Source organism: Thalassophryne amazonica, chromosome 9, assembly GCF_902500255.1.
Source record: "Thalassophryne amazonica chromosome 9, fThaAma1.1, whole genome shotgun sequence".
In the NCBI taxonomy this organism is placed as follows: Eukaryota; Metazoa; Chordata; class Actinopteri; order Batrachoidiformes; family Batrachoididae; genus Thalassophryne; species Thalassophryne amazonica.
Window position 1 is genome coordinate 2,757,082 of NC_047111.1, and position 24,182 is coordinate 2,781,263.

The window sequence follows — 24,182 nt, forward strand, 5'->3', positions numbered from 1 at the left end:
AAGGAGGAACCGCGGGATTTTGACAGGCTTGTCGATTTGGTTATACGCTTAGACAACCGTTTGAATGAGCATCGTCGGGAGCAGGCCGGGGGGCGTGACCGGGCACGAGCCGTCCTTCCCCCTTACGGTTCTGAAAAGGTGACGTCGTCCCCACGCTTCACTGCCAGAGGGCTCCGTGTGGCTACAGCTCCCCCTGCTGAGGAGGCTATGGACACGAGCAGGGCCAAAGTAAAGACAAACGTCAGACAAAGGAGGCTGGCCCGCGGGGAGTGTTTTGTCTGCGGCTCTTGTGAGCGTATGCAGAAGGACTGCCCCCAAACGGTCAAACTACAACGCCCGTCCTTAGAAACTGGGCTAAGGGTGGGCCATACCACGCACGCGGGGAAACCCTGCAAATCTGCACGAATCCCAGTAATGATCCTTTGTGGGGATCTAACCCTTCACGCCCCAGCACTGGTAGACACGGGGTCGGAAGGGAATCTGCTGGATAGCAGATGGGCAAAGGAAGTAGGTCTCCCCCTGGTGGCTCTGCCGTCACCATTGCAGGTGCGAGCACTAGATGGCACCCTGCTTCCGTTAATCACACATCAGACACAGCCTGTGACCTTGGTTGTGTCTGGAAATCACAGGGAGGAGATCGTGTTCCATGTAACACCCTCTACCTCCCGAGTGATTTTGGGATTTCCGTGAATGGTGAAGCACAATCCCCGGATAGATTGGCCGTCCGGGGTTGTGACGCAGTGGAGTGAAACCTGCCACCGGGAGTGTTTAGGATCCTCGGTTCCTCCCGGCATGACGGCTAATGAGGAGGTTAAAGTCCCCCCCAATCTATCGGCGGTGCCAAAGGAGTACCACGATCTCGCTGACGTCTTCAGCAAAGATCTGGCGCTCACTCTTCCCCCGCACTGACCGTACGATTGTGCCATCGATTTGGTCCCGGGCGCTGAGTACCCGTCCAGTAGGTTGTACAACCTCTCACGTCCGGAACGCGAATCAATGGAGACCTACATCCGGGACTTTTTAGCTGCCGGGCTGATCCGGAACTCCACCTCCCCGATGGGTGCTGGTTTCTTTTTTGTGGGCAAAAAGGACGGCGGACTCCGTCCATGCATTGATTACAGAGGGCTGAATGAGATCACGGTTCGCAACCGATACCCGTTACCTCTGTTGGATTCAGTGTTCACGCCCCTGCATGGAGCCCAAATTTTCACGAAGTTAGATCTTAGAAACGCGTACCACCTGGTTCAGATCCGGAAGGGAGACGAATGGAAGACGGCATTTAACACCCCGTTAGGTCACTTTGAGTACCTGGAAATGCCGTTCGGCCTCACTAACGCCCCCGCGACGTTCCAAGCTTTGGTAAATGACGTCTTGCGGGACTTCCTGCATCGGTTCGTCTTCGTATATCTGGATGATATACTCATCTTTTCCCCGGACCCTGAGACCCATGTCCAGCATGTACGTCAGGTTCTACAGCGGTTGTTGGAGAACCGGCTGTTTGTGAAGGGCGAGAAGTGCGAGTTCCACCACACTTCTTTGTCCTTCTTGGGGTTCATCATCTCCTCCAACTCCGTCGCCCCTGATCCGGCCAAGGTTGCGGTGGTGAGAGATTGGCCAAAACCAACAAGCCGCAGGAAACTGCAGCAGTTCCTCGGCTTTGCAAATTTCTACAGGAGGTTCATTAAAGGCTACAGTCAGGTAGTTAGCCCCCTGACTGCCCTGACCTCCACCAAGGTCCCCTTCACCTGGTCGGATCGTGCGAAGGCCGCGTTCAAGGAGGTGAAACGCCGGTTCTCGACTGCACCAGTTTTGGTGCAGCCTGATCCTGATCGCCAGTACATAGTGGAAGTGGACGCCTCTGACTCAGGGATAGGAGCCGTGCTGTCCCAGAGCATGGAGGCTGATAAGATTCTCCATCCTTGTGCCTATTTTTCCCGCAGGTTGACCCCAGCTGAACGGAACTATGACGTCGGCAATCGGGAGCTCCTCGCGGTGAAGGAGGCTCTTGAAGAGTGAGACACTACTGGAGGGGGCGTCGTTGCCTTTCACGGTTTTCACGGACCATCGGAACTTGGAGTACATCCGGACCGCCAAGCGGCTGAACCCCAGGCAAGCCCGCTGGTCTCTGTTCTTCGGGCGCTTTGACTTCCGGATCACATACCGCCCCGGGACCAAAAACCAAAAATCGGATGCGTTGTCCCGGGTGCACAAAGAAGAAGCCAAGGCGGGGCTGTCGAACCCCACCGAGACCATCATCCCCGAGTCCACTGTCATGGCCTCCCTCACCTGGGACGTGGAGAAGACCATCCGGAGGCCCTGGCGAGGAGCCCGGACCCGGGGACCGGCCCCAAGAACAGAATGTACGTCCCACCAGAGGCCAGAGCTGCCGTATTGGACTTCTGGCACAGATCCAAGCTCTCCTGTCATCCCGGAGTGCGTAGGACCGTGGCAGTGGTCCAGCAGTGCTTCTGGTGGGCGTCCCTGGAAACCGACGTTTGGGACTACGTCCAGGCCTGTACCATCTGCGCCAGGGGCAAGGCCGACCATCGAAGGACCTCGGGACTCCTCCAACCCCTGCCGGTGCCTCACCGCCCCTGGTCTCACATCGGCCTGGACTTCATCACGGGCCTCCCACCATCCCAGGGCAACACCATCATTCTCACAATAGTGGACCGGTTCTCCAAGGCGGCCCACTTCGTGGCCCTCCCGAAGCTCCCAACGGCCCAGGAGATGGCAGACCTCCTGGTCCACCACGTCATGCGGCTGCATGGGATACCATCGGACATTGTATCAGATCGTGGTCCCCAGTTCCCTTCGCAAGTTTGGAGGAGTTTCTGTAAGGAGCTGGGGGCCACCGTGAGCCTCTCGTCCGGGTACCACCCCCAGACAAACGGCCAGGCAGAGCGGGCTAACCAGGAGTTGGAGCAGGCCCTTCGCTGCGTCACCTCCGCGCACCCGGCGGACTGGAGTCACCATCTGGCCTGGATCGAGTATGCCCATAACAGCCAAGTCTCGTCTGCTACCGGCCTCTCCCCTTTTGAGGCATGTTTGGGGTACCAGCCCCCATTGTTCCCGCTGGTGGAGGGAGAGGTCGGTGTGCCCTCGGTCCAGGCCCACCTCAGGAGGTGCCGCCGGGTGTGGCGGACCGCCCGCTCTGCCCTGTTAAAGGCAGGAGGTGTGGCTTTCGACAAAGGACATCCCTCTCTGTGTGGACTCCCCGAAGTTGAAAGACAGATACATAGGACCATTCAAAATCCTCAAAATCATCAACCCGGCCGCAGTGAAGCTCCAACTCCCAGCTTCACTGCGGATCCACCCTGTGTTCCATGTGTCCCGCCTCAAACCACACCACACCTCGCACCTGGACCTACGCTGTCTCCTGCCCGGCTCATTGACGGGGAGCCTGCTTGGACAGTCCGCAGGCTCCTGGACGTCCGTCGTAAGGGCCGGGGGTTCCAATATCTGGTGGACTGGGAGGGGTATGGACCTGAAGAACGCTCCTGGGTGAAGAGGAGCTTCATCCTGGACCCGGCCCTCCTGGCCGATTTCTACAAGAGACACACGGACAAGCCAGGTCGGGCGCCAGGAGGTGCCCGTTGAGGGGGGGGGTCCTGTTATGTGGGCCGCTGAAGAGGAGGTACTGCTGGCCCACCACCACCAGAGGGTGCCCTGCTTGGAGTGCGGGCTCCAAGCACGATGAGGGCGCCAGACCAGAAGAAGTGACAGCTGTCACTCATCACACCAGCTGTCACTCAATCACACCACCTACATAAGCCGGACTGCAACTCTGAGAAATTAACTACCGAAGAGGTAATTTTCTCTGCTGACTCAAATCGTTGAGTAATAATCTGAACTTCTTTTGCAGCCGTTATCCTGTGGTGTCTGCCTTATCTGTGGGATTGGCGTTTGGTGTGATCAGCGATGGCTTCGCTTCACACTTCAATCAGATAAGTGGTAACAGGAGCTGCTAGTGTGTTCCTACTTGGAGGTGGAGGTTCTCCCTCCTAACTGTGTACAGACTGTGGGATTACTGAGTGTGCGAATTCACACTCATCCATCCTGTCTTTGTTTCTGCCAGCAGTACCAGGGTCGACAGCCAAAGACAGAGGCCACCTGGGGACTCGGGACTTGGCGGCTCCAGTGTTCTTCAGGCCGTTGGTGGTGGAAGCCGTGTGGGACGCGGCTCATCTCTCGTCGGGGGTCTTCTATCTTCGAGCCTGCCCACACGTCACCTGGTGTTAATTGTCTATTATATTTGTGTGAATTTAGTTGTGTGTTGTCACAACATTAAATTGTTACTTATTGGCTTATTCATTGTCCGTTCCTTTGCGCCCCCTGTTGTGGGTCCGTGCTACGACACCTTCCCAACATCCACTTTGTAGCCAATAATGCATGCTTATAGTCTAAGATAGCATCACGCCACACAAGGTGAAATAATTCTAATTTTGAACGATGCCATTTCCGTTCTAGACCTCTTGCTTTATGCTTGAGGTCACGCAGATAATCATTGAACCAAGGTGACTGTGATTTGGGGGAGCACGGTTTTAACACAGGTGGTGCAATCATGTCGAGTGTAGTTTTGAGCACTGAGTTTAAACTATCCACAAGTCTGTCTACTGACTGGGTATTTGTCAAATGTGAAGCTAAGACATCAGGCAGTCTTGCTTCGAGTTCAGTCTTAGTTGAGGAGTTGATGCGTCACCGTAATGATATATAAGGTTGTTGTTCCACTAAACACGGCAGCGAAACTCTAAACTTAATAAGTGAGTGATCAGACACCACTGATGTAAGAGGCATGATGTCAATATTCATGACAGCAATACCACGTGTGAGAACCAGATCCAGGGTATTTCCAGTAATGTGCGTTGAATCCCGAATGCATTGCCGAAATCCTAATGCTTCCACAATTTCCATAAATGATTTGCAGAGGGATCAGAAGGCTTATTTATATGAATGTTAAAATCACCAATGAACAGAATGTTATCTGCACTAGTTGACAAGTTGGAGATGAATGCACCAAATTCATCCCAGTGGGTGATATGGACCGAGCCAGTGAGTTTAACTTATTCTACAACAGGTTTAACGTGGCATCTTTATCATCTGGCACCTCAGGCCCTGCTGCACAACCTCCGCCTGACCGCTTCATCATCTTAGGCCCTGCTGCACCACCTCCGCTTGACCATTCCTCCATTTCAGGCCCTGCTGCACTACCTCTGCATGACTGCTCCAACACTTCTTGCCCTGCTGCACCACCTCCAACTGGTAGCTCCAACACCTCAGGCCCCACTGGTCTATCTCCACCTGACCGCTCCAACACCTCAGGCCCTGCTGCACCACCTCCGCCTGACCGTTCCAATGTCTTAGGTCCTGCTGCAAAGCCACTGCCTGACTGTTTCAGTACTTCAGGCCCCGTTGGTCCACCTCTGTCTGACCGTTCCAACACCTCAGGTTCTGCTGCATCACCCCTACTTGACTGCACCATCATCCTAGGCCCTGCTGCACCACCTACGTCTGACTGCACCATCATCTCCTGGCCCTGATGCACCACCTGTGCCTGGCTTTTCTACTATCTCAGGTCCTGGTGCACCACCTGTGCCTGACTATTCCACCATCTCAGGTCCTGCTGCACCACCTCACCTGTATTTCACAGTTAAGGAGGTGAGAGCAGAACTGAGAAGGCTGTGTGCAGGAAGAGCTGCAGGGCCAGATGGTGTGAGTCCATGTCTGTTAAAGGACTGTGCTGACCAGCTGGCAATACCACTACAGACTTTATTCAACCTAAGTCTACAGTCGGGCACTGTACCAATGCAGTGGAAGGCGTCCTGTACTGTGCCAGTGCCTAAGGAAGTGTGTGCAACTGAAATAAAGAACTTCAGACCTGTGGCTCTGACATCTCACATTATGAAGACACTGGAGAGGTTCCTTCTGCGTGTCCTGAGACCACAGGTTCAGCAGGCAAGTGACCCCCTACAATATGCCTATCAGGAGGGAGTGGGTGTGGAGGGCGCGATCGTCTTTATGCTGCACCGAATATATTCATTTCTGGATGAGCCTGGTGGATATGTGAGGATTATGTTTTTGATTTCTCTTGTGCTTTTAACACTGTGTGGCCAGACATTCTGAAGGAGAAGCTGGAGCAAATGGGAGGTGAGCCTCTCTTCATCACTTGGATTTACATTTACCTCACAGGACAGCCTCAATATGTGAGGCCGGGAGACACAGTTTCTGAGACTGTTACAAGCAATGTGGATGTCCCACAGGGAACAGTTCTTGTGTCTTTCCTCTGTACTCTGTATACTGCAGATTTCAGTTATCAGTCTGATACATGTCACATGCAGAAGGATTCGGATGACACAGCAATAGTGGCTTGTATCAATCAGGGTCAGGAGGGTGAGTATAGGAACATAACTGTTGTGTGTTGGGGGGTTTGGCTGGACATTTTGGTGCTGCTTTTCTTTTCTTTGCTCTCCAGGTGGTGTGCAAACTGTTTTTCTGTGGAGAAGGTGCTGGCGGAAGAGTCCTTCACCCTCATCAGAACTATTGGCAGCACCTGTGGATGATGCTCACGTGCAGACTTAAAGACTTTCAGCTGAAGCAGATTATGAGATGGCGTTCTGCATTTAAGCCATGAGTGATTTGAGCAGGATTGCCGGGAACTCGACCTTGTGACGTTCGTTTGTGAGACGCTGAGGACCGCGCCAGGGTTTGACACATCGTGCCTGTGAAGGAGGACGGGTGAGGGACACATGCTGTCAACACACATCAGAGGTGATTATTGTCTGAATAATTGTTAATAGCAATTTGGCGTTTTGTTACGCAATATATTTGAACATTCATGAGAATTGTGCAGTTTGCTGCTCACTGCCGTGGCGTACGGATTGATGTTCCTCCACCTGTTGTGAGAAGCTGCTCATTTACATAAAGCTTAAATTCAGACCTGAATGTGTTGCTGATCGTGTGTGCCTCTGAAGGATATTTGTTGTAGCTCTGTTGATTTACCTCACCTTTTCCGTCCTTCATAGAGTCAGTTTGTTATATCCACCTGGGGGGTGTTCTGCGGTGAATCTGAGTCCAGAAGTGCCGGGTTTTGATCCATTTGGGCGCTGGAGAGCGCGCTGTCCTTCACCTTGCCAGGCAGCTAAACATTTATGTTGTACATGAATTATTGCACAGGAGGGAAATAAATTTGTTTCTTGGAACCGCTTTCTGGTTATTTAGCGCTGGGCCCTTGTCAGACGCTGGTTCGGTTCTCTGACCCGCGTCAGCACATAACAATAACATCGGATTTCTGTGACTGGAGCAAAAAGAACTGCCTCATATTAAATCCCAATAAGACAAAGGAAATAATCATCAACTTCAGCAAGAAGAAGAACACTTTGCAACCAGTCAACATAAACGGACAAGACACTGAGCAAATCAATCAATCAATTTTTTTATATAGCGCCAAATCACAACAAACAGTTGCCCCAAGGCGCAAATACACACATATAAATATCTAGGTGTCCACTTAGATAATAATCTAGACTGAAACATCAACACGGAGTGCCTCTACAAAAAGGGTCAGACTAGGCTCTTTTTTCTGAGGAGACTGAAGTCCTTTAATGTGTGTGATGTCATGTTGTCAATGTTTTATCAATCTGTTGGAGCTGCTGCCCTGTTCTTCACTGCTGTGTATTGGGGAAATAGCATCTCAGCCAAAAACTGTAAAATAATAGAGAAGCTGGCTAAGAGGGCGGGCTCAGTGGTGGGCCGGTCACTGGAGAGGGTGGGCTCACTGGTGGGCCAGTCACTGGAGAGGGTGGGGATGTGGTGGAGAGGTGCACCAGGACCAAGACACAGACTATCCTCAGTAGCACCAGACACCCTCTGCACCTGACTCTGACTGCTCAGAGGAGAAGAAGAAATGATTGTGTCCTGTCAATGTGCTGCAGGACGGAGCGCTATAAGAGATCTTTCATCCCTTCGACCATTAGGCTGTATAACACACACTGATAATGTTAAATGTTTGCTTGTGTTTTTGTATTTTGTGCTCTTTTGTTGTATGTCTCTTTTTGCTGATGGACAGTTCAATTTCCCTCTAAGGGGGGGTCAACAAAGTATTATCTATCTATCTATCTATCTATCTATCTATCTATCTATCTATCTATCTATCTATCTATCTATCTATCTATCTATCTATCTATCTATCTATCTATCTATCTATCTATCTATCTATCTATCTATCTATCTATCTATCTATCTATCTATCTATCTATCTATCTATCTATCTATCTATCTATCTATCTATCTATCTATCTATCTATCTATCTATCTATCTATCTATCTATCTATCTATCTATCTATCTATCTATCTATCTATCTATCTATCTATCTTAGCTGTTATATAAAACAAATAATGAGTATTTTTACATTCTTTCAATGGAACTAATATTTAATTCGGTACTCGGCTTTGCCTCATTGAATGTTATGTTCCAGCTTTCACCTCATGAATTATTCATACCATTGAACTCATAAACATTCACTATTTGTATAATACACATATATAAAACAACAGCTCAAAGCATTGGAAGACAACAAAGGACTGAAGAACATCAAGCGGAAGCCGCTTAGGGAAAAAAACTCACAAATGACCTTAACAGAACGGTCAGGAGGCGTGAAGACTTCTACACCAAGCTTTACAGGACCAGCCCTTCACAAACAGTAACAGCATGGCAGCTCACCACCCACCACCTCCTCCAGTTCTACCAACAGAAGTGAGATCAGCTAAGACTAAAACAAGACACTGCACCTGGTAAGGATGATGTCACCTCCATTCTACAGAATGGTGGTTGCATCATCTTTACCAGGTGCTGTGTCATCAGGTGTCTGAGCGATGGCCAAGTCCCCAGGAGCTGGAAGAATGAAGAAAGTGATACAGCTGGCATTAAGATCTACCCGCCAATCAGCCTTCTGTTTGTCATGTACACGGTGTTTTCTCAGATCCCTCTGAAGAGAATGCTACGTACCTTAGACTTGCACCCCCACAAGGGTGAGACACCCTCAACATACCAACCAATTACCTGCCGTTTCACAACATGGAAGCTGCTATCGGGCATCATAGTAATCACGCTGAGTAGGCACGTGAGTCAACATGAGCACAGCTCAGAAGGGCATTGGGAACAATACCAGAGGGTCAAAGCACAAGCTACTGGTTGACAGAGCAACGCACCAGGACTCAAAGACCAGGCAGACCAACCTGCGCACAGCCTGGATTGACTACAGGAAGGCCAGTGACTCAGTGTCCCATACATGATGCAGAGTCTCAATCCGATATTTATATTTGTATTGCACTGTCTGTTGTGGTTTTCCCCCTGCCTGTGCTCCTGTGTTGAGTATCACTGTGTTCTGTGCCCTTTTTGTAAGTGGTTTTTGTGTTCTGTCCCCTATCTGTGCCTGTCTTTCCTTTGTGAGTTATCCTGGTGATTGGTACCCTGTCTGGGTCCCTGTGTTTCACTCCTGTGTCCTCACCTGTTAGTCTTCTTGTGTCTCCCTGTTTGCACTCTGTCACATCTTTGAGTTTCATGCTTGTTTTTCTATCTTTGGTTTTCTTGGTTTTATATTTAGTTATTTTTGTGGTTCTCTCTGTTTGTTTTGCCGTTTAGTACCTCCTGTTGCTTTATCTTGTTTGTTACCACCCTCTGCCCGCTTTGTTGGTGTTTGTGTTTTTGGCTATGAACTCTCACCATTTGGTTGGACTGTATTCACGTGTGCCTGGGCAAAATAAATTACCTGTGTTTTCACCTTACATCCTTTTCACAAGACTTTTACAGAAACATATTGCAAGCACATTAAAAATCGACCTGTTGTGTATGTTTTAGCAGTTAACAGCTCTGCCATGCATTAAGGGGTGGGGGTCACCTTTAATAAAACCTGCTCCTGTCCGTTTTAATTTTCAAATAATCCAGCAGTTGTAGGGTGAAAGGCGTGTTGAGGAATTGTGAGGAACATTTACTGACAAAAAACAAATATACCCACATAGATTTAGGTGGAACTTCTGTGAGGTTCAATTCATTTGATTTATGTAGCTCAAAAGTACAACATAAGTCTCCCAAGGTGCTTAAAAGATAAAGCCCAAGTTTGTTTGTTTTTTAATGAATTCCACTCCACTTTATATATATTTATTTAGCCTACATTTTACTTTAACATTTGTACCAGATTCTGTATTTTACATTTTATTCTGGCACTGTTGTGATCTGTCTCCTGTTAGTTGTCGTGTTTTCCTTTATTTCACACTTTAGCCTTTCTTGAGTTCCACTTGAGTTTTTAGCCATTGTTCCTTGGTTTTGTTCTCAGTCCGTTTTTGATAATTATTTATGATTTTGTCTAGGTGCTAGTCACCCCCTGGTTCTTTGGTTTGTTTCACTCTGTCTCTCAGTCAGTCCCTGTGTGTGTGTCTGTAGGCATTGTCCTGTCACTTGATGTCCCTCACAGATGTTCCTGACCACAATCACCTCACCTGTCGCTTGTTCTGCTTTCAGTTTACTGGATTATTCTAGTTTGTCTGGTTCTGTTTGCAGTCTTTAGTTCCATCGTATTTTGTCCGAGTGCTGCTGCCAGTTGTCCTCCCTTGTTTCTGAGCATTTGAACTATTCCCCAGTCTTGGACTCATGTTATCATCGTCTGCTATGGTAAAATAAGCTCTTTACTTTTTACTCCTGCTGCTACAACTGTCTGCTTTTTTGGGTTCAACCCCTCTGAAATCAGAACAGGTTTGTGTTCTGTTTTATAGCTGATTCCTTATGTGCAGTTCTTGGTACATGCATTTTTGCCTTTGTAATTTATTTCTGTGCTACGTGTTTGTGCACACATCATGACACATTCTTTGCATGCATGTGTCCATGGGTAAGAAAGCTGTTTCAGATTTTTAGAATGTCAACCCACTCACAATGAACCACTGCATTCTTAAGGGCCTTTCACATTGCATGTTGCACATGCTTCAGGCAAAGCCCACCAGCGCTGTAACATGTGACGTCAGACGCTACGCTTCGGAAGTGGGGGGGGTCAGAGATTGCTACGTCACACTCTGGCTGTTTCCACAACCTGAAAAAAGTTCAGTGATCGCCATCTTGAATTTACGTCGCCTGAACCACAAAAAAGCTTTAAAAAACAGCAGTAGAACGATTCTCCCATCACCCTGCTGGGAGAAGCTTTTTTTCAGCTACTTTTTGGAGTGACGCCAACCGAGGGAGGACTGACGACTTGGTGGGATATCGATCGAACCGCAACAGCGGGCCGACCCGCACGGAGAAGCCAGCCTTCAGGCATCATTCCTGGGCAGAGCGAGGCAGGCAGCCGGGGTGATGGAGCAAACCCACTCAGTCCAAAATCTCCCACTTTTTGGATATATGCGAAGTCCCAGTTTGACCAACGGAGTTTAGGTCTGCAGATTTATCAAGGTGAGAATAATATAAAAATAAAATGTGACGTTTACTGCACTACTGTGAAGGTTTAATGATAGGCTAATGTTAGCTTAGCCTTTTAGCACAGTTGATCTGAGTGAACTCTTTAATTTGTAAATGGTTGTTTTTTTATTTGTACCAGATAAAACTGCAGCTTTTTTCGGAGACCATAAAAGCTCTACTTTAAATAATAGAGTTTTTTTCAGGCGAAAAACTTCCATTGATGAGCTGAACACCATGAAGTCCACTCAGAAGAAAACATCTCTGCTCTGCGCTGCGGTGGTTTGAATCATATTTATCTAATAGATTACAATTTGTTCATGTAAATGGGGAATCTTCTTTACAGACTAAGGTTAATTATGGAGTTCCACAAGGTTCTGTGCTAGGACCAATTTTATTCACTTTATACATGCTTCCCTTAGGCAGTATTATTAGACGGCATTGCTTAAATTTTCATTGTTACGCAGATGATACCCAGCTTTATCTATCCATGAAGCCAGAGGACACACACCAATTAGCTAAACTGCAGGATTGTCTTACAGACATAAAGACATGGATGACCTCTAATTTCCTCCTTTTAAATTCAGATAAAACTGAAGTTATTGTACTTGGCCCCACAAATCTTAGAAACATGGTGTCTAACCAGATCCTTACTCTGGATGGCATTACCCTGACCTCTAGTAATACTGTGAGAAATCTTGGAGTCATTTTTGATCAGGATATGTCATTCAAAGCGCATATTAAACAAATATGTAGGACTGCTTTTTTGCATTTACACAATATCTCTAAAATTAGAAAGGTCTTGTCTCAGAGTGATGCTGAAAAACTAATTCATGCATTTATTTCCTCTAGGCTGGACTATTGTAATTCATTATTATCAGGTTGTCCTAAAAGTTCCCTGAAAAGCCTTCAGTTAATTCAAAATGCTGCAGCTAGAGTACTGACGGGGACTAGAAGGAGAGAGCATATCTCACCCATATTGGCCTCTCTTCATTGGCTTCCTGTTAACTCTAGAATAGAATTTAAAATTCTTCTTCTTACTTATAAGGTTTTGAATAATCAGGTCCCATCTTATCTTAGGGACCTCATAGTACCATATCACCCCAATAGAGCGCTTCGCTCTCAGACTGCAGGCTTACTTGTAGTTCCTAGGGTTTGTAAGAGTAGAATGGGAGGCAGAGCCTTCAGCTTTCAGGCTCCTCTCCTGTGGAACCAGCTCCCAATTCAGATCAGGGAGACAGACACCCTCTCTACTTTTAAGATTAGGCTTAAAACTTTCCTTTTGCTAAAGCTTATAGTTAGGGCTGGATCAGGTGACCCTGAACCATCCCTTAGTTATGCTGCTATAGACTTAGACTGCTGGGGGGTTCCCATGATGCACTGAGTGTTTCTTTCTCTTTTTGCTCTGTATGCACCACTCTGCATTTAATCATTAGTGACTGATCTCTGCTCCCCTCCACAGCATGTCTTTTTCCTGGTTCTCTCCCTCAGCCCCAACCAGTCCCAGCAGAAGACTGCCCCTCCCTGAGCCTGGTTCTGCTGGAGGTTTCTTCCTGTTAAAAGGGAGTTTTTCCTTCCCACTGTCGCCAAGTGTTTGCTCACAGGGGGTCGTTTTGACCGTTGGGGGTTTTTACGTAATTATTGTATGGCCTTGCCTTACAATATAAAGCGCCTTGGGGCAACTGTTTGTTGTGATTTGGCGCTATATAAATAAAATTGATTGATTGATTGATTGATTGATTAAAAATAGGAGAAAAGTGTCTTCAGCAACACCACCAGAGTTCAAAGCTGCAGAAGAGACCTTCATCTGGTCCCAAGAATCCAGCAGAACATCACCTGCTTCTAAATAAAAGGCTCTTTCAACAGCAACTATTTTATTATTTTTTATTTTATATTTAACAATGAATGAAATGTCAGCGAAATCAAAGTTAAGTCAAAAGACATTTGCACAGGTAGAAGCTCTCCCTCCTTATTGTGCACAATTTAAAAACATTCACAATCACTAGTCAAATTTATATTTTAGAAATTACTCTGTCCTTATAACAACATTAAAGGCAATCACATATTTTGACATAATTACAAGTAGAAATGACTCAATTAAAAAAAATATTTTATCATGAGTTGTATGTCTCAGAAATCCTACTTTACAATCATACTGCAGTCATTCTTAAATTATCGCCTGTTGCATTCATAAAAAACATTTGTATTTATTTACAGTGTCTGTTTTTCTGGTTGAAATGAGATATAAATAATCTACCAGATTTAAAAATGTACACATTTCCATGTTATTTTATTTGTCTAAAAATAAATGTCCAAGGTTCCTTGTGTTAAACAAGAAATGATCTAATCTGAAAAAACAGGTGGTTTTAATTTACAGATCAAGAAAGGTTTCTAAAGAGCCTTTTATTTATTTAATTTGCTATTTTAATTATAAGTGTTCTAAACCTTTTTATAATCAGAAATTTTGAGGTAAAAAAAAAACATTTGCAAGGATTTTTCTTCAGAAAACCGCTCTCAGAAGCTCCCATGACCAGTATAATATCAAGAACTGAGATGTCACCTAGTATGGCGGAGCTGGGGCCCCACCCAGGAGCCAGGCCTGGCATTGGGGCTCATGCACGAGCACCTGGTGATCGGGCCTTAACCCACAGGGCCCGGCCGGGCCCAGCCCAAAAGAGCGACGTGGGCCCGCCCTCCTGTGGGTTCACCACCTGCAGAGGGGGCCATGGGGGTCAGGTGCAGAGAGGACTGGGTGGCGGTCGAGGGCGGGTGGCCCGGCGGCAGGGTCCTCGCTCACAGCCTCTGGCTGTCGGGACGTGGAATGTCACCTCATGGGGGGAAGGAGCCTGAGCTTGTGAGGGAGGTTGAGAGGTACTGACTAGAGATAGTTGGGCTCACCTCCACGCACAGCTTGGGCTCTGGTACCCAAGTCCTGGAGAGGGGCTGGGCGCTCCACTTTTCTGGCATTGCCCACGGGGAGAGGCTGCAGGCGGGGGTAGCATTGCTCATTGCTCCCCAGCTCAGTCGCCATGTGTTGGAGTTCACCCTGGTGAACGAGAGGGTCGCGTCCCTACGCCTTCGGGTTGGGGCCAGGTCTCTTACTGTTGTTTCGGCCTACGGGCCGAGCGGCAGTGCAGAGTACCCGACCTTCTTGGAGTCACTGGGAGGGGTACTAGATAGTACTCCGACTGGGGACTCCATTGTTCTCCTGGGGGACTTCAATGCCCACGTGGACGGCGACAGAGAGACCTGGAGGGCGGTGATCAGGAAGCATGGCCTCTCCGATCTGAACCTGAGTGGTGTTCAGCTGTTGGACTTCTGTGCTAGCCACAGTTTGTCCATCACGAACACCATGCTCGAGCACAAGAGTGTCCATAAGTGCATGTGGCATCAGGACACCCTGAACCGGAGGTCAATGATCGACTTTGTAGTCGTATCATCTGACCTTCGGCCACATGTCTTGGACAACACCTGGTGTTGAGTTGGATCCGCTGGGAGGGGAGGAAGCCAGTCAGACCTGGCAGACCCAAACGTATAATAACGGTCTGCTGGGAACGACTGGCGGAACCCTCTGTTAGCGAGGTCTTCAACTCCCACCTCCGGGAGAGCTTCTCCCAGATCCCAGGGGACGTTGGAGACATGGAGTCCGAGTGGACCATGTTTTCCACCTCCATTGTCGATGTGGCCACTCGCAGCTGTGGTCACAGGGTCTCTGGTGCCTGTTGCGGCGGCAATCCCCAAACCCGGTGGTGGATGCTGGAAGTAAGGGATGGTGTCAAGCTGAAGAAGGAGTCCTACTTGTCTTTGTTGGCAGGTGGGACTCCAGAGGCAGCTGACAGGTAGCGGCAGGCCAAGCGTGCTGGAGCCTGTGTGGTTGCAGAGGCAAAAACTCGGGTCTGGGAGGACTTCAGGGAGGCCATGGAGGAGGACTATCAGTTGGCCTCAAAGAAATTCTGGCAAACCATTTGACGACTCCGGAGGTGGAAGCAGACAGTGTGGGTGGGGAGCTGTTGACCCTGACTGGGAATGTTGTTGGGTGGTGGAAGGAATACTTCGAGGATCTCCTCAATCCCATTGTCATGTCTTCCGAAGAGGACGCAGAGACTGGGGACTCAGAGGCGGACTCCTCCATCTCCCAGGCCGAAGTCACCGAGGTGGTCAGAAAGCTCCTCAGTGGCAAGGCTCCTGGGGTGGATGAAATTCGTCTGGAGTACCTTAAGTCTCTGGATGTTGTGGGACTAGGGATGGGTATCGAGAACTGGTTCTTTTCGAGTATCGTTAAGAAATAATTCGATCCACGGATATCAATAGCCTTTTTGCTTAACGATTCCCTTATCTGTCCTTCAGAGCAGCTGTTTTTGAGGGTGTTTGTTGGGAAAATTATCATTTCTCTACGATGATTACAGACCCTGCAGCAGCTCTGTAATCAACCGTTTCTGCAGCGTGGCTCCACTTTGAAGCGTGAACCAATGAAACAATGCTTCGATCCACTGGCTCATGGTTCTTTGATTCGCTGCTCTTCAGAAACAGCAAATCCGCTTCTTAACCCCTCTCAAAGCCATTACAATATCATGAGTCACTTTTGTGTGGATTAAAGTCACAAACTGGGACTCATGTCTTGTTGCAGTCAAGAAACAAGAATCGTCCTCCATTCCATTGGCACAGCTCCAAATGCTGCGCAGCTCTCTGCTGAGACAGAATCCGGTCAGAATGAATAACTTCAAAATGAATTGCCGCTTTGAATAAAATTACACCACTTACAAACGTTGTAATACAGACAAGAAACTACAATCGACTAAAACGTTTTTTATTTCCTCCCAAAATGAGACGTTCTGCAAGAGCTCAGCTCAGATGTATGGAAAGACATTCATGAATAATGTCTGAAAGGAAACACTTTTGACAATAACTACAGATTTTGTTTATTTCTATTTATGTCCAGAGATCAAGGAGCCACCATGTAGAGTTTATTATGTCCAAAGTTTAAGGATCCAGTGACCAATTTCATATTTATTTATTTTAAGACTCAATCAAATGTTGTTCAATTTCAATTTAATCAGCTAATAGGTCCAAATCGCAACAAAAGCCATCTCAAGGAGCCTCACATAGAACAGTTCAACATAAAAAAATGAAAATAAAAAAATAAAAAAATTCAAATACATAATTAAAAACAGAAGTAAAAGAATAAAACAGATAAAAAATAAAAACTATTCACAAGAAAGAGAATAAAAATAGGCTTTAAGTCTTGACTTAAAAATGTCCACGGACTCTGACTGCCTCATGGTGGCAGGAAAACCGTTCCACAGAGGGTGTGCACAATAAAGACCATTCCACAGAGCGGGTGCACAATAAAGATCATTCCACAGAGCGGGTGCATGATAAGAAAAAGCTCTTTGACTCTTTGACATAGAAAACCTGTAAAGCCAACTTTTAATACACAAAAAATTCACAAGAGGTAACTATAAGGGAATTGATAAGGACTCGGATCGATAAGCAGAATTGATAATGGTATTGATATCGATAAAATCTTATCGATACCCATCCCTATGTGGGACTGTCTTGGTTGACACGTCTCTGCAACATCACGTGGCAGTCAGGAACAATGCCTCTGGATTGGCAGACCGGGGTGGTGGTCCCTCTGTTTAAGAAGGGGGACTGGAGGGTGTGTTCCAACTACAGGGGGATCACACTCCTCAGCCTCCCTGGTAAGGTCTATTCCAGAGTACTGGAGAGGAAAATTTGTCCAATAGTCGAACCTCGGATTCAGGAGGAGCAGTGAGGTTTTCATCCTGGTCGCGGCACACTGGACCAGCTCTACACCCTCCATCGGGTGCTTGAGGGTTCATGGGAGTTCGCCCAACCAGTCCACATGTGTTTTGTGGATCTGGAGAAGGCGTTCGACCGTGTCCCTCGAGGTGCCCTGTGGGTGGTGCTCCAGGAGTACGGGGTCCGGGGTCCATTGTTAAGGGCTATCCAGTCCCTGTACGACCACAGCAGAGCTTGGTTCGCATTGCTGGTAATAAGTCAAGCCTGTTTCCAGTGCACGTCAGCCTCAGCCAGGGCTGCCCTTTGTCACCCGTTCTGTTCATTACCTTTATGGACAGAATTTCTGGGTGCAGTCAGGATGTAGAGGGGGTCCGGTTTGGGAACCACAGAATCTCGTCTCTACTGTTTGCGGATGATGTGGTTCTGCTGGCTTCATCAAATCAGGACCTTCAGTGTGCACTGGAGTGGTTTGCAGCCGAGTGTGAAGCGTCTGGGATGAAAATCAGCACCTCCAAATCCGAGGCCATGGTTCTCGACCGGAAAAAGGTGTTTGCCCTCTTCAGGTTGGTGGAGTGTCCTTGCCTTAAGTGGAGGAGTTTAAGTATCTCAGGGTCTTGTTCACGAGACAGGGATGGATGGAGTGTGAGATCGACAGACAGATCGGTGCAGCATCTGCAGTGATGCAGTCGCTGTATCGGACCATTGTGGTGAAGAGAGAGCTGAGCAGGGTGGCAAAGCTCTCAATTTACAGATCGATCTACATTCTGACCCTCACCCATGGTCATGAGATTTGGCTCATGACCGAAAGAACAACATCGCGAGTGCAAGCGGCCGAGATGAGTTTCCTCCGCAGGGTGGCTGGGTGCTCCCTTAGAGATAGAGTGAGGATCTCGGTCACTCTGGAGGAGCTTGGAGTCGAGCCACTGCTCCTCCATGTCAAAAGGAGCCAGCTGAGGTGGCTTGGGTATCTTTTTCGGATGCCCACTGGATGCCTCGCTGGAGAGGTGTTCCGGGCACGTCCCATCGGGAGGAGGCCCCGGGGAAGACCCAGGACACGCTGGAGGGACTAGGTCTTGCAGCTGGCTTGGGAACGCCTCGGGGGTTCCCCCGGAGGAGCTGGGGGAGGTGTGTGTGGATTAGGAGGTCTGGGCGGCTTTGCTTGAGCTGCTGCCCCCACAACCCGACCTCAGTTGAAGCGGAAGAAAATGGATGGATGGATGGAAAACTGCTCTATAAATGAGCAGTCCTGTGACATGTTTCTGTTTTGTAGAGATCAGTGGTTTCTGCACTGATCTGTTTTGTGGAGATCAGTGGTTTCTGCACTGATCTGTTTTGTAGAGATCAGTGGTTTCTGCACTGACCTGTTTTGTGCGATCAGTGGTTTCTGCACTGACCTGTTTTGTAGAGATCAGTGGTTTCTGCACTGACCTGTTTTGTAGAGATCAGTGGTTTCTGTACTGATCTGTTTTGTAGATATCAGTGGTTTCTCTACTGTCATTTTGTAGAGATCAGTGGTTTCTGTACTGATCTGTTTTGTAGAGATCAGTGGTTTCTGTACTGATCTGTTTTGTAGAGATCAGTGGTTTCTCTACTGTCATTTTGTAGAGATCAGGGGTTTCTGCACTGACCTGTTTTGTAGAGATCAGTGGTTTCTGCACTGACCTGTTTTGTGGAGATCAGTGGTTTCTGCACTGATCTGTTTTGTAGAGATCAGTGGTTTCTGCACTGACCTGTTTTGTGGCGATCAGTGGTTTCTGCATTGACCTGTTTTGTAGAGATCAGTGGTTTCTGTACTGATCTGTTTTGTAGAGATCAGTGGTTTCTGTACTGATCTGTTTTGTAGAGATCAGTGGTTTCTCTACTGTCATTTTGTAGAGATCAGGAGTTTCTGCACTGACCTGTTTTGTAGAGATCAGTGGTTTCTGCAATGATCTGTTTTGTGGAGATCAGTGGTTTCTGCAATGATCTGTTTTGTGGAGATCAGTGGTTTCTGCACTGACCTGTTTTGTGGAGATCAGTGGTTTCTGCACTGACCTGTTTCGTAGAGATCAGTGGTTTCTGCACTGACCTGTTTTGTAGAGATCAGTGGTTTCTGCCACTAGTCTTCCGTGTTTTGGCCTGACACGTCATTCCTGTTGCACAGCGTGATGCTACATCACAGTTCAGAGCGGCAAAAGTTGGATTGGGTTGAACTTTGACCGTGTCAGCCTGTCGACAAGTGGCAATGCGCGCTCCCGTCAGAAGCGTCAGTTTTGACGCGACATTTCTGACGCCTCTAAAAAGCAGTGCATCTCATTGAATATAATGCTTTTTAGACCAATTCATGACGCCTCTGGCACTTCCAACGCGTCCGGTGTGAAAGGCCCTTAAATCACTGCATGTATTCTGCACAACACACAGCTATAGAAAAAATAATTGCTATCGGGACAGTGGAGACCGGACAACGTGACGTGAGACCTTATGTACATGAAAATAGCTGCACTTGTCAGGTTTCCATTGTTGCTGCTGTCACAATAAGAGATTAAAGACCTGAAAGCTTTTTTATGGAATGTCACAAAGAAATATTTTCTTTCAGGAAACATTAATATGTGCAAGGTGGCACTGTGGAGGCTGGAGAATAAAAAATACCCATGTGATGCTGTGGGTGCGGGTGAAGACTCAGCACTGCCGTCATCTCGTCGTGGTCAGACGGGTGGATGTACTCAAAGATACTGTTCCCAGTGAGCTCCACCTGCAACACACACAATTCCAATAAAGGTTCACACATCATCCTCCCACTCAGGACTCTCTGTAGACCCTGTGTGTGACCTTCAGAGATTAAGCTGACATTTTGGAGGGCAAAAGAGACACTGGTTCCAATCGGTCATTGTTGACACGTCCTGTTATTGGAGTGGAAAACAAATGGAAAAATCTGCACCTGTCTGAATATGTTGAACACTTTCACAATGAGGCTAAGAGACAATGTGTGGCACAATGTTTCATCCACCCGCATACTCCAATTAAGGGTCACAGGGAGCTGGAGCCTATCCCAGCAGTCACAGGGTGTGAGGTGAGGTTCACCCTAGACAGGATGCCAGTCTGTTGCAGGGCATGTTTCATACACTGTTACAAAAATAAAGGGAAAAACTGGCAACTGTAATTGCCAAAAGGAAAGCATCTGGCACAAAACTTGCCAAATCCCACTACGGATGTTTACTGGCTCCACTGTGGTGACCATGATCAAATGGGAAAAAAATATACAACCCCAATTCCAATGAAGTTGGGAGGTTTTGTGAAATGTAAATAAAAACAGAATACAATGATTTGCAAATCCTCTTCAACCTATATTCAATTGAATACACCACAAAGACAAGATATTTAATGTTCAAACTGATAAACTTTATTGTTTTTGTGCAAATATTTGCTCATTTTGAAATGGATGCCTGCAACACGTTTAAAAAAAAGTTGATGAATGCTCAAAGAACACCTAATTGGAAAAGGAGCATCCCCAAAAGTCTCAGCCGTTCACAAGTAAAGACGGGGTGAGGATCACCACTTGTGAACAACTATGTGGAAAAAATAGTCCAATAGTTTAACAACAATGTTTCTCAACATTCAGTTGCAAAGAATTTAGGGATTCCATCATCTAGAGTCCATAATATAATCAGCAGATTCAGAGAACCTGGAGAACTTTCTACATGTAAGCAGCAAGGCCAAAAACCAACATTGAATGCCTGTGACCTTCGACCCCTCAGGTGGCACTGCATTAAAAACTGACATCATTGTGTAAAGGATCTTACCGCGTGAGCTCAGGAACACTTCAGAAAACCATTGTCAGTTAACACAGTTCGTCGCTACATCTGCAAGTGCAAGTTAAAACTCTACCATGCAAAGCAAAAACCAGACATCAACAACATCCAGAAACACCGCCACCTTCTCTGGACCCGAGCTCATTTGAAATGGACAGACACAAAGTGGAAAAGTGTGCTGTGGTCTCATGAGTCCACATTTCAAATTGTTTTTGGAAATCATGGACGTCATGTCCTATGGACAAAAGAGGAAAAAGACCATCCAGATTGTTACCAGCACAAAGTTCAAAAGCCAGCATCTGTGATGGTATGGGGGTGTGTTAGTGCCCATGGCATGGACAACTTACACATCTGTGATGGCACCATCAATGCTGAAAGGTACATCCAGGTTTTGGAGCAACACATGCTTCTATCCAAGTGTGACTGTAGGACCTTTGTAGCCAAGATGGTGGTGGATCGAACCCCAGACTGCTCACACTAAAGACCAGAACTATACCAGGTCAGCCAAAGGGGAAATCCCCCTTAGCCAAGCTCGCAGGAATGTCTTTTCTATCCAGACTTCATCTTGCTGCATATTTCCACACCATTTTTGACTTCGTCCCGAAGTCACAGGTGCATTTAACCCCTTAAGCCCTAGAGCAGGGGTGGGCAACCTGTTCCAGAAAGAGCCAAGAGGGTGCAGGTTTTCTTTGCAGCCACTGACTCCACCAGGTGATTTCACTGATTAACTGATTCCATCTGCTCAAAGTGATATTAATCAGTAAAATCACCTGGTGGAGTCAGTGGCTGCAAAGAAAACCTGCACCCTCTTGGCTCTTTCTGGAACAAGTTGCCCACCCCTGCCCTAGAGCCTATTTCATCAAAATCACATACCCATACATTGTGATTTATCTTTAAGCTTGTACAAGGTCAAAAATGCAAAAGTTTGGATCAACTAAAAGACAGGTCCTAGGTGATGTTGTGGATGCAAAAAAAATTGAAAGTAAATAATACTTGGTAAAAGAGGTTTTTCTTCCCAAAAAATGAATTCCAATTTATGTCTTTATTTGCTTGGCGTTTCAGCTGTGGTTAGTTGATATGTGATTGAAGTGGATACTTTTGTAGAGGAGATTTCGCTTGAAATTTTGATGTATAATAAGGGTATGTTGGTGTCAGCATTGGCTAGTTATGAGTGTTCAAATGTTCCAAAACAGGGCAAGTCTCCAAATTTGGGGACTCTAGGGTTTAAGAGGTTAAGCATGTTCTGTGACTACCCACATCCTGCCGACAACGCCAATTGTGACCATAGGACCTTTGTGGCCAGGATGGTGGTGGGATTGAACCCTGGACTGCTTGCAATAAAGACCAGAACTCTACCAGGGTAGACAAAGGGGAATTCCCCCTTAGCCAAGCTAGCGGGAACGTCTATTCAATCCGGACTTCATCTTGCTACACGAGCAACGTCTTTTTCAGAGACATCCCTGCTTATTTCAGCAAGACAATGCCAAGTCACATTCTGCACGTGTTACAACAGCGTGGCTTCGTAGTAAAAGACCGCGGGGACTCGACTGGCCTGCCTGCAGTCCAGACCTGTCACCATTTGAAAATGTGTGGCGCATTATGAAGCACAAAATACGACAACGGAGACCCTGGATTGTTGAACAACTGAAGTCGTACATCAAGCAAGAATGGGAAAGAATTCCACCTGCAAAGCTTCAACAATTAGTCTCCTCAGTTCCCAAATGCTTATTGAGTGTTGTTAGAAGGAAAGGTGATGTAACATAGTGGTAAACATACCACTGTCACAGCTTTTTTGAAACATGTTGCAGGCATCCATTTCAAAAGGAGCAAATATTTGCACACAAACAATAAAGTTTATCAGTTTGAACATTAAATATCTTGTCTTTGTGGTGTATTCAATTGACTATAGGTTGAAGAGGATTTGCAAATCATTGTATTCTGTTTTTATTTACATTTTACACAATGTCCCAACTTCATTGGAATTGGGGTTGTACATTAATGAAACACCTCAACCAATCTTAGCTGGTTAGGTTTTGCTTGTTCATTAAGTGAGACAGGGGGCTTGATTGGGCTTCATTCATTCTACCCAGGTCATGTCACCTTTTTACCCATTTATGGGTTGTCAGGAGTTATGCCGAGAGCACAGCCAACATGGCAACATCCAGAGCTTCTCCATTTGAGTGTCAGAACTGCTCTTCAGAAAACCTATGTATAATGTCACATTGGACACTCCAGTATATGCACAGTCTGTGATTTATACACATGTACTCTGTTTTGCAATGACTGACTTTCATCTCCTTCTCTCCACAGCATATCTCCACCTCTCCAGGCTAGACTCAACCTGCTCTCTACTCTCACTACAGATCACAATGTCATCTGCAAACATCATAGTCCATGGAGACTCCTGTCTGATCTCATCAGTCAACCTGTCCATCACCATTATGAACAAGAAAGGACTCAGAGCTGATCCTTGATGTAATCCCACCTCCACCTTGAATGCATCTGTTATTCCTGCTGTGCATCTCACAGCACACTATCCTTGTACATATCCTGCACCATGCTCACATACTTCTCTCCAACTCCAGACTGGAGTCTGGAGTTGGCATTTCAAGGTCCTGGAGTGGCTGAACCAGTCTCCAGACCTGAACTCAATAGAAAATCTTTGGCGGGAGGAGTGGACCAAAATCCCTGCTGCAGTGTGCAAACTTGGTCATGAACTGCAGGAAACGTCTGACCTCTGGTCCACAATTTCTCGGATAGTCACACGACTGAAAAGCCACCGAAAGCTGTCTGAATTTTCCGAATGGTGCAAGAGCTGGGCATGTTAGGGCTTGTCCTGTGAGACCAACACGGAGGTGCTTTCGTCCCGTGCCATGAGCAGCTCCGTGGCGAATTTCTCCGCTCCTCTTTCCATTACAAAAACCCCTGTAACAGTGGAATGTGCCGTGAAAGTGCTATGTCCAGCTGTCTTGCCATTTCTCTGGTCGTCAGACGACGTCCCAGATCAACAAAGCATTCACTTTGGAAATGATCTGGTCGTTTGAGCCTGTCGATCGCCGCTCGGGGCGAAATCCGCCGCTGTGGGCCGTCTTTAGTCCAGTTGTAATTGTCCTTAATCTGTATGATCCCCATAAGATCTTCACCGAAAGCCATCTGAATTTTCCAAATGGTTTCCACTTGGCTGTCTCTCACA

General features: G+C 47.1%; 1 protein-coding gene across 1 annotated transcript in view; it reads right to left on the minus strand.

Moving 5' to 3' along the window:
- Window positions 1-24,182, minus strand: part of sim2 (SIM bHLH transcription factor 2) — a 266,456-nt gene that overhangs the window by 152,040 nt on the left and 90,234 nt on the right. Inside the window, exon 4 of the mRNA XM_034177491.1 lies at window positions 19,830-19,932. Coding sequence (XP_034033382.1) covers window positions 19,830-19,932 — 103 coding nt within the window. The remainder of the gene's footprint in view (window positions 1-19,829; window positions 19,933-24,182) is intronic.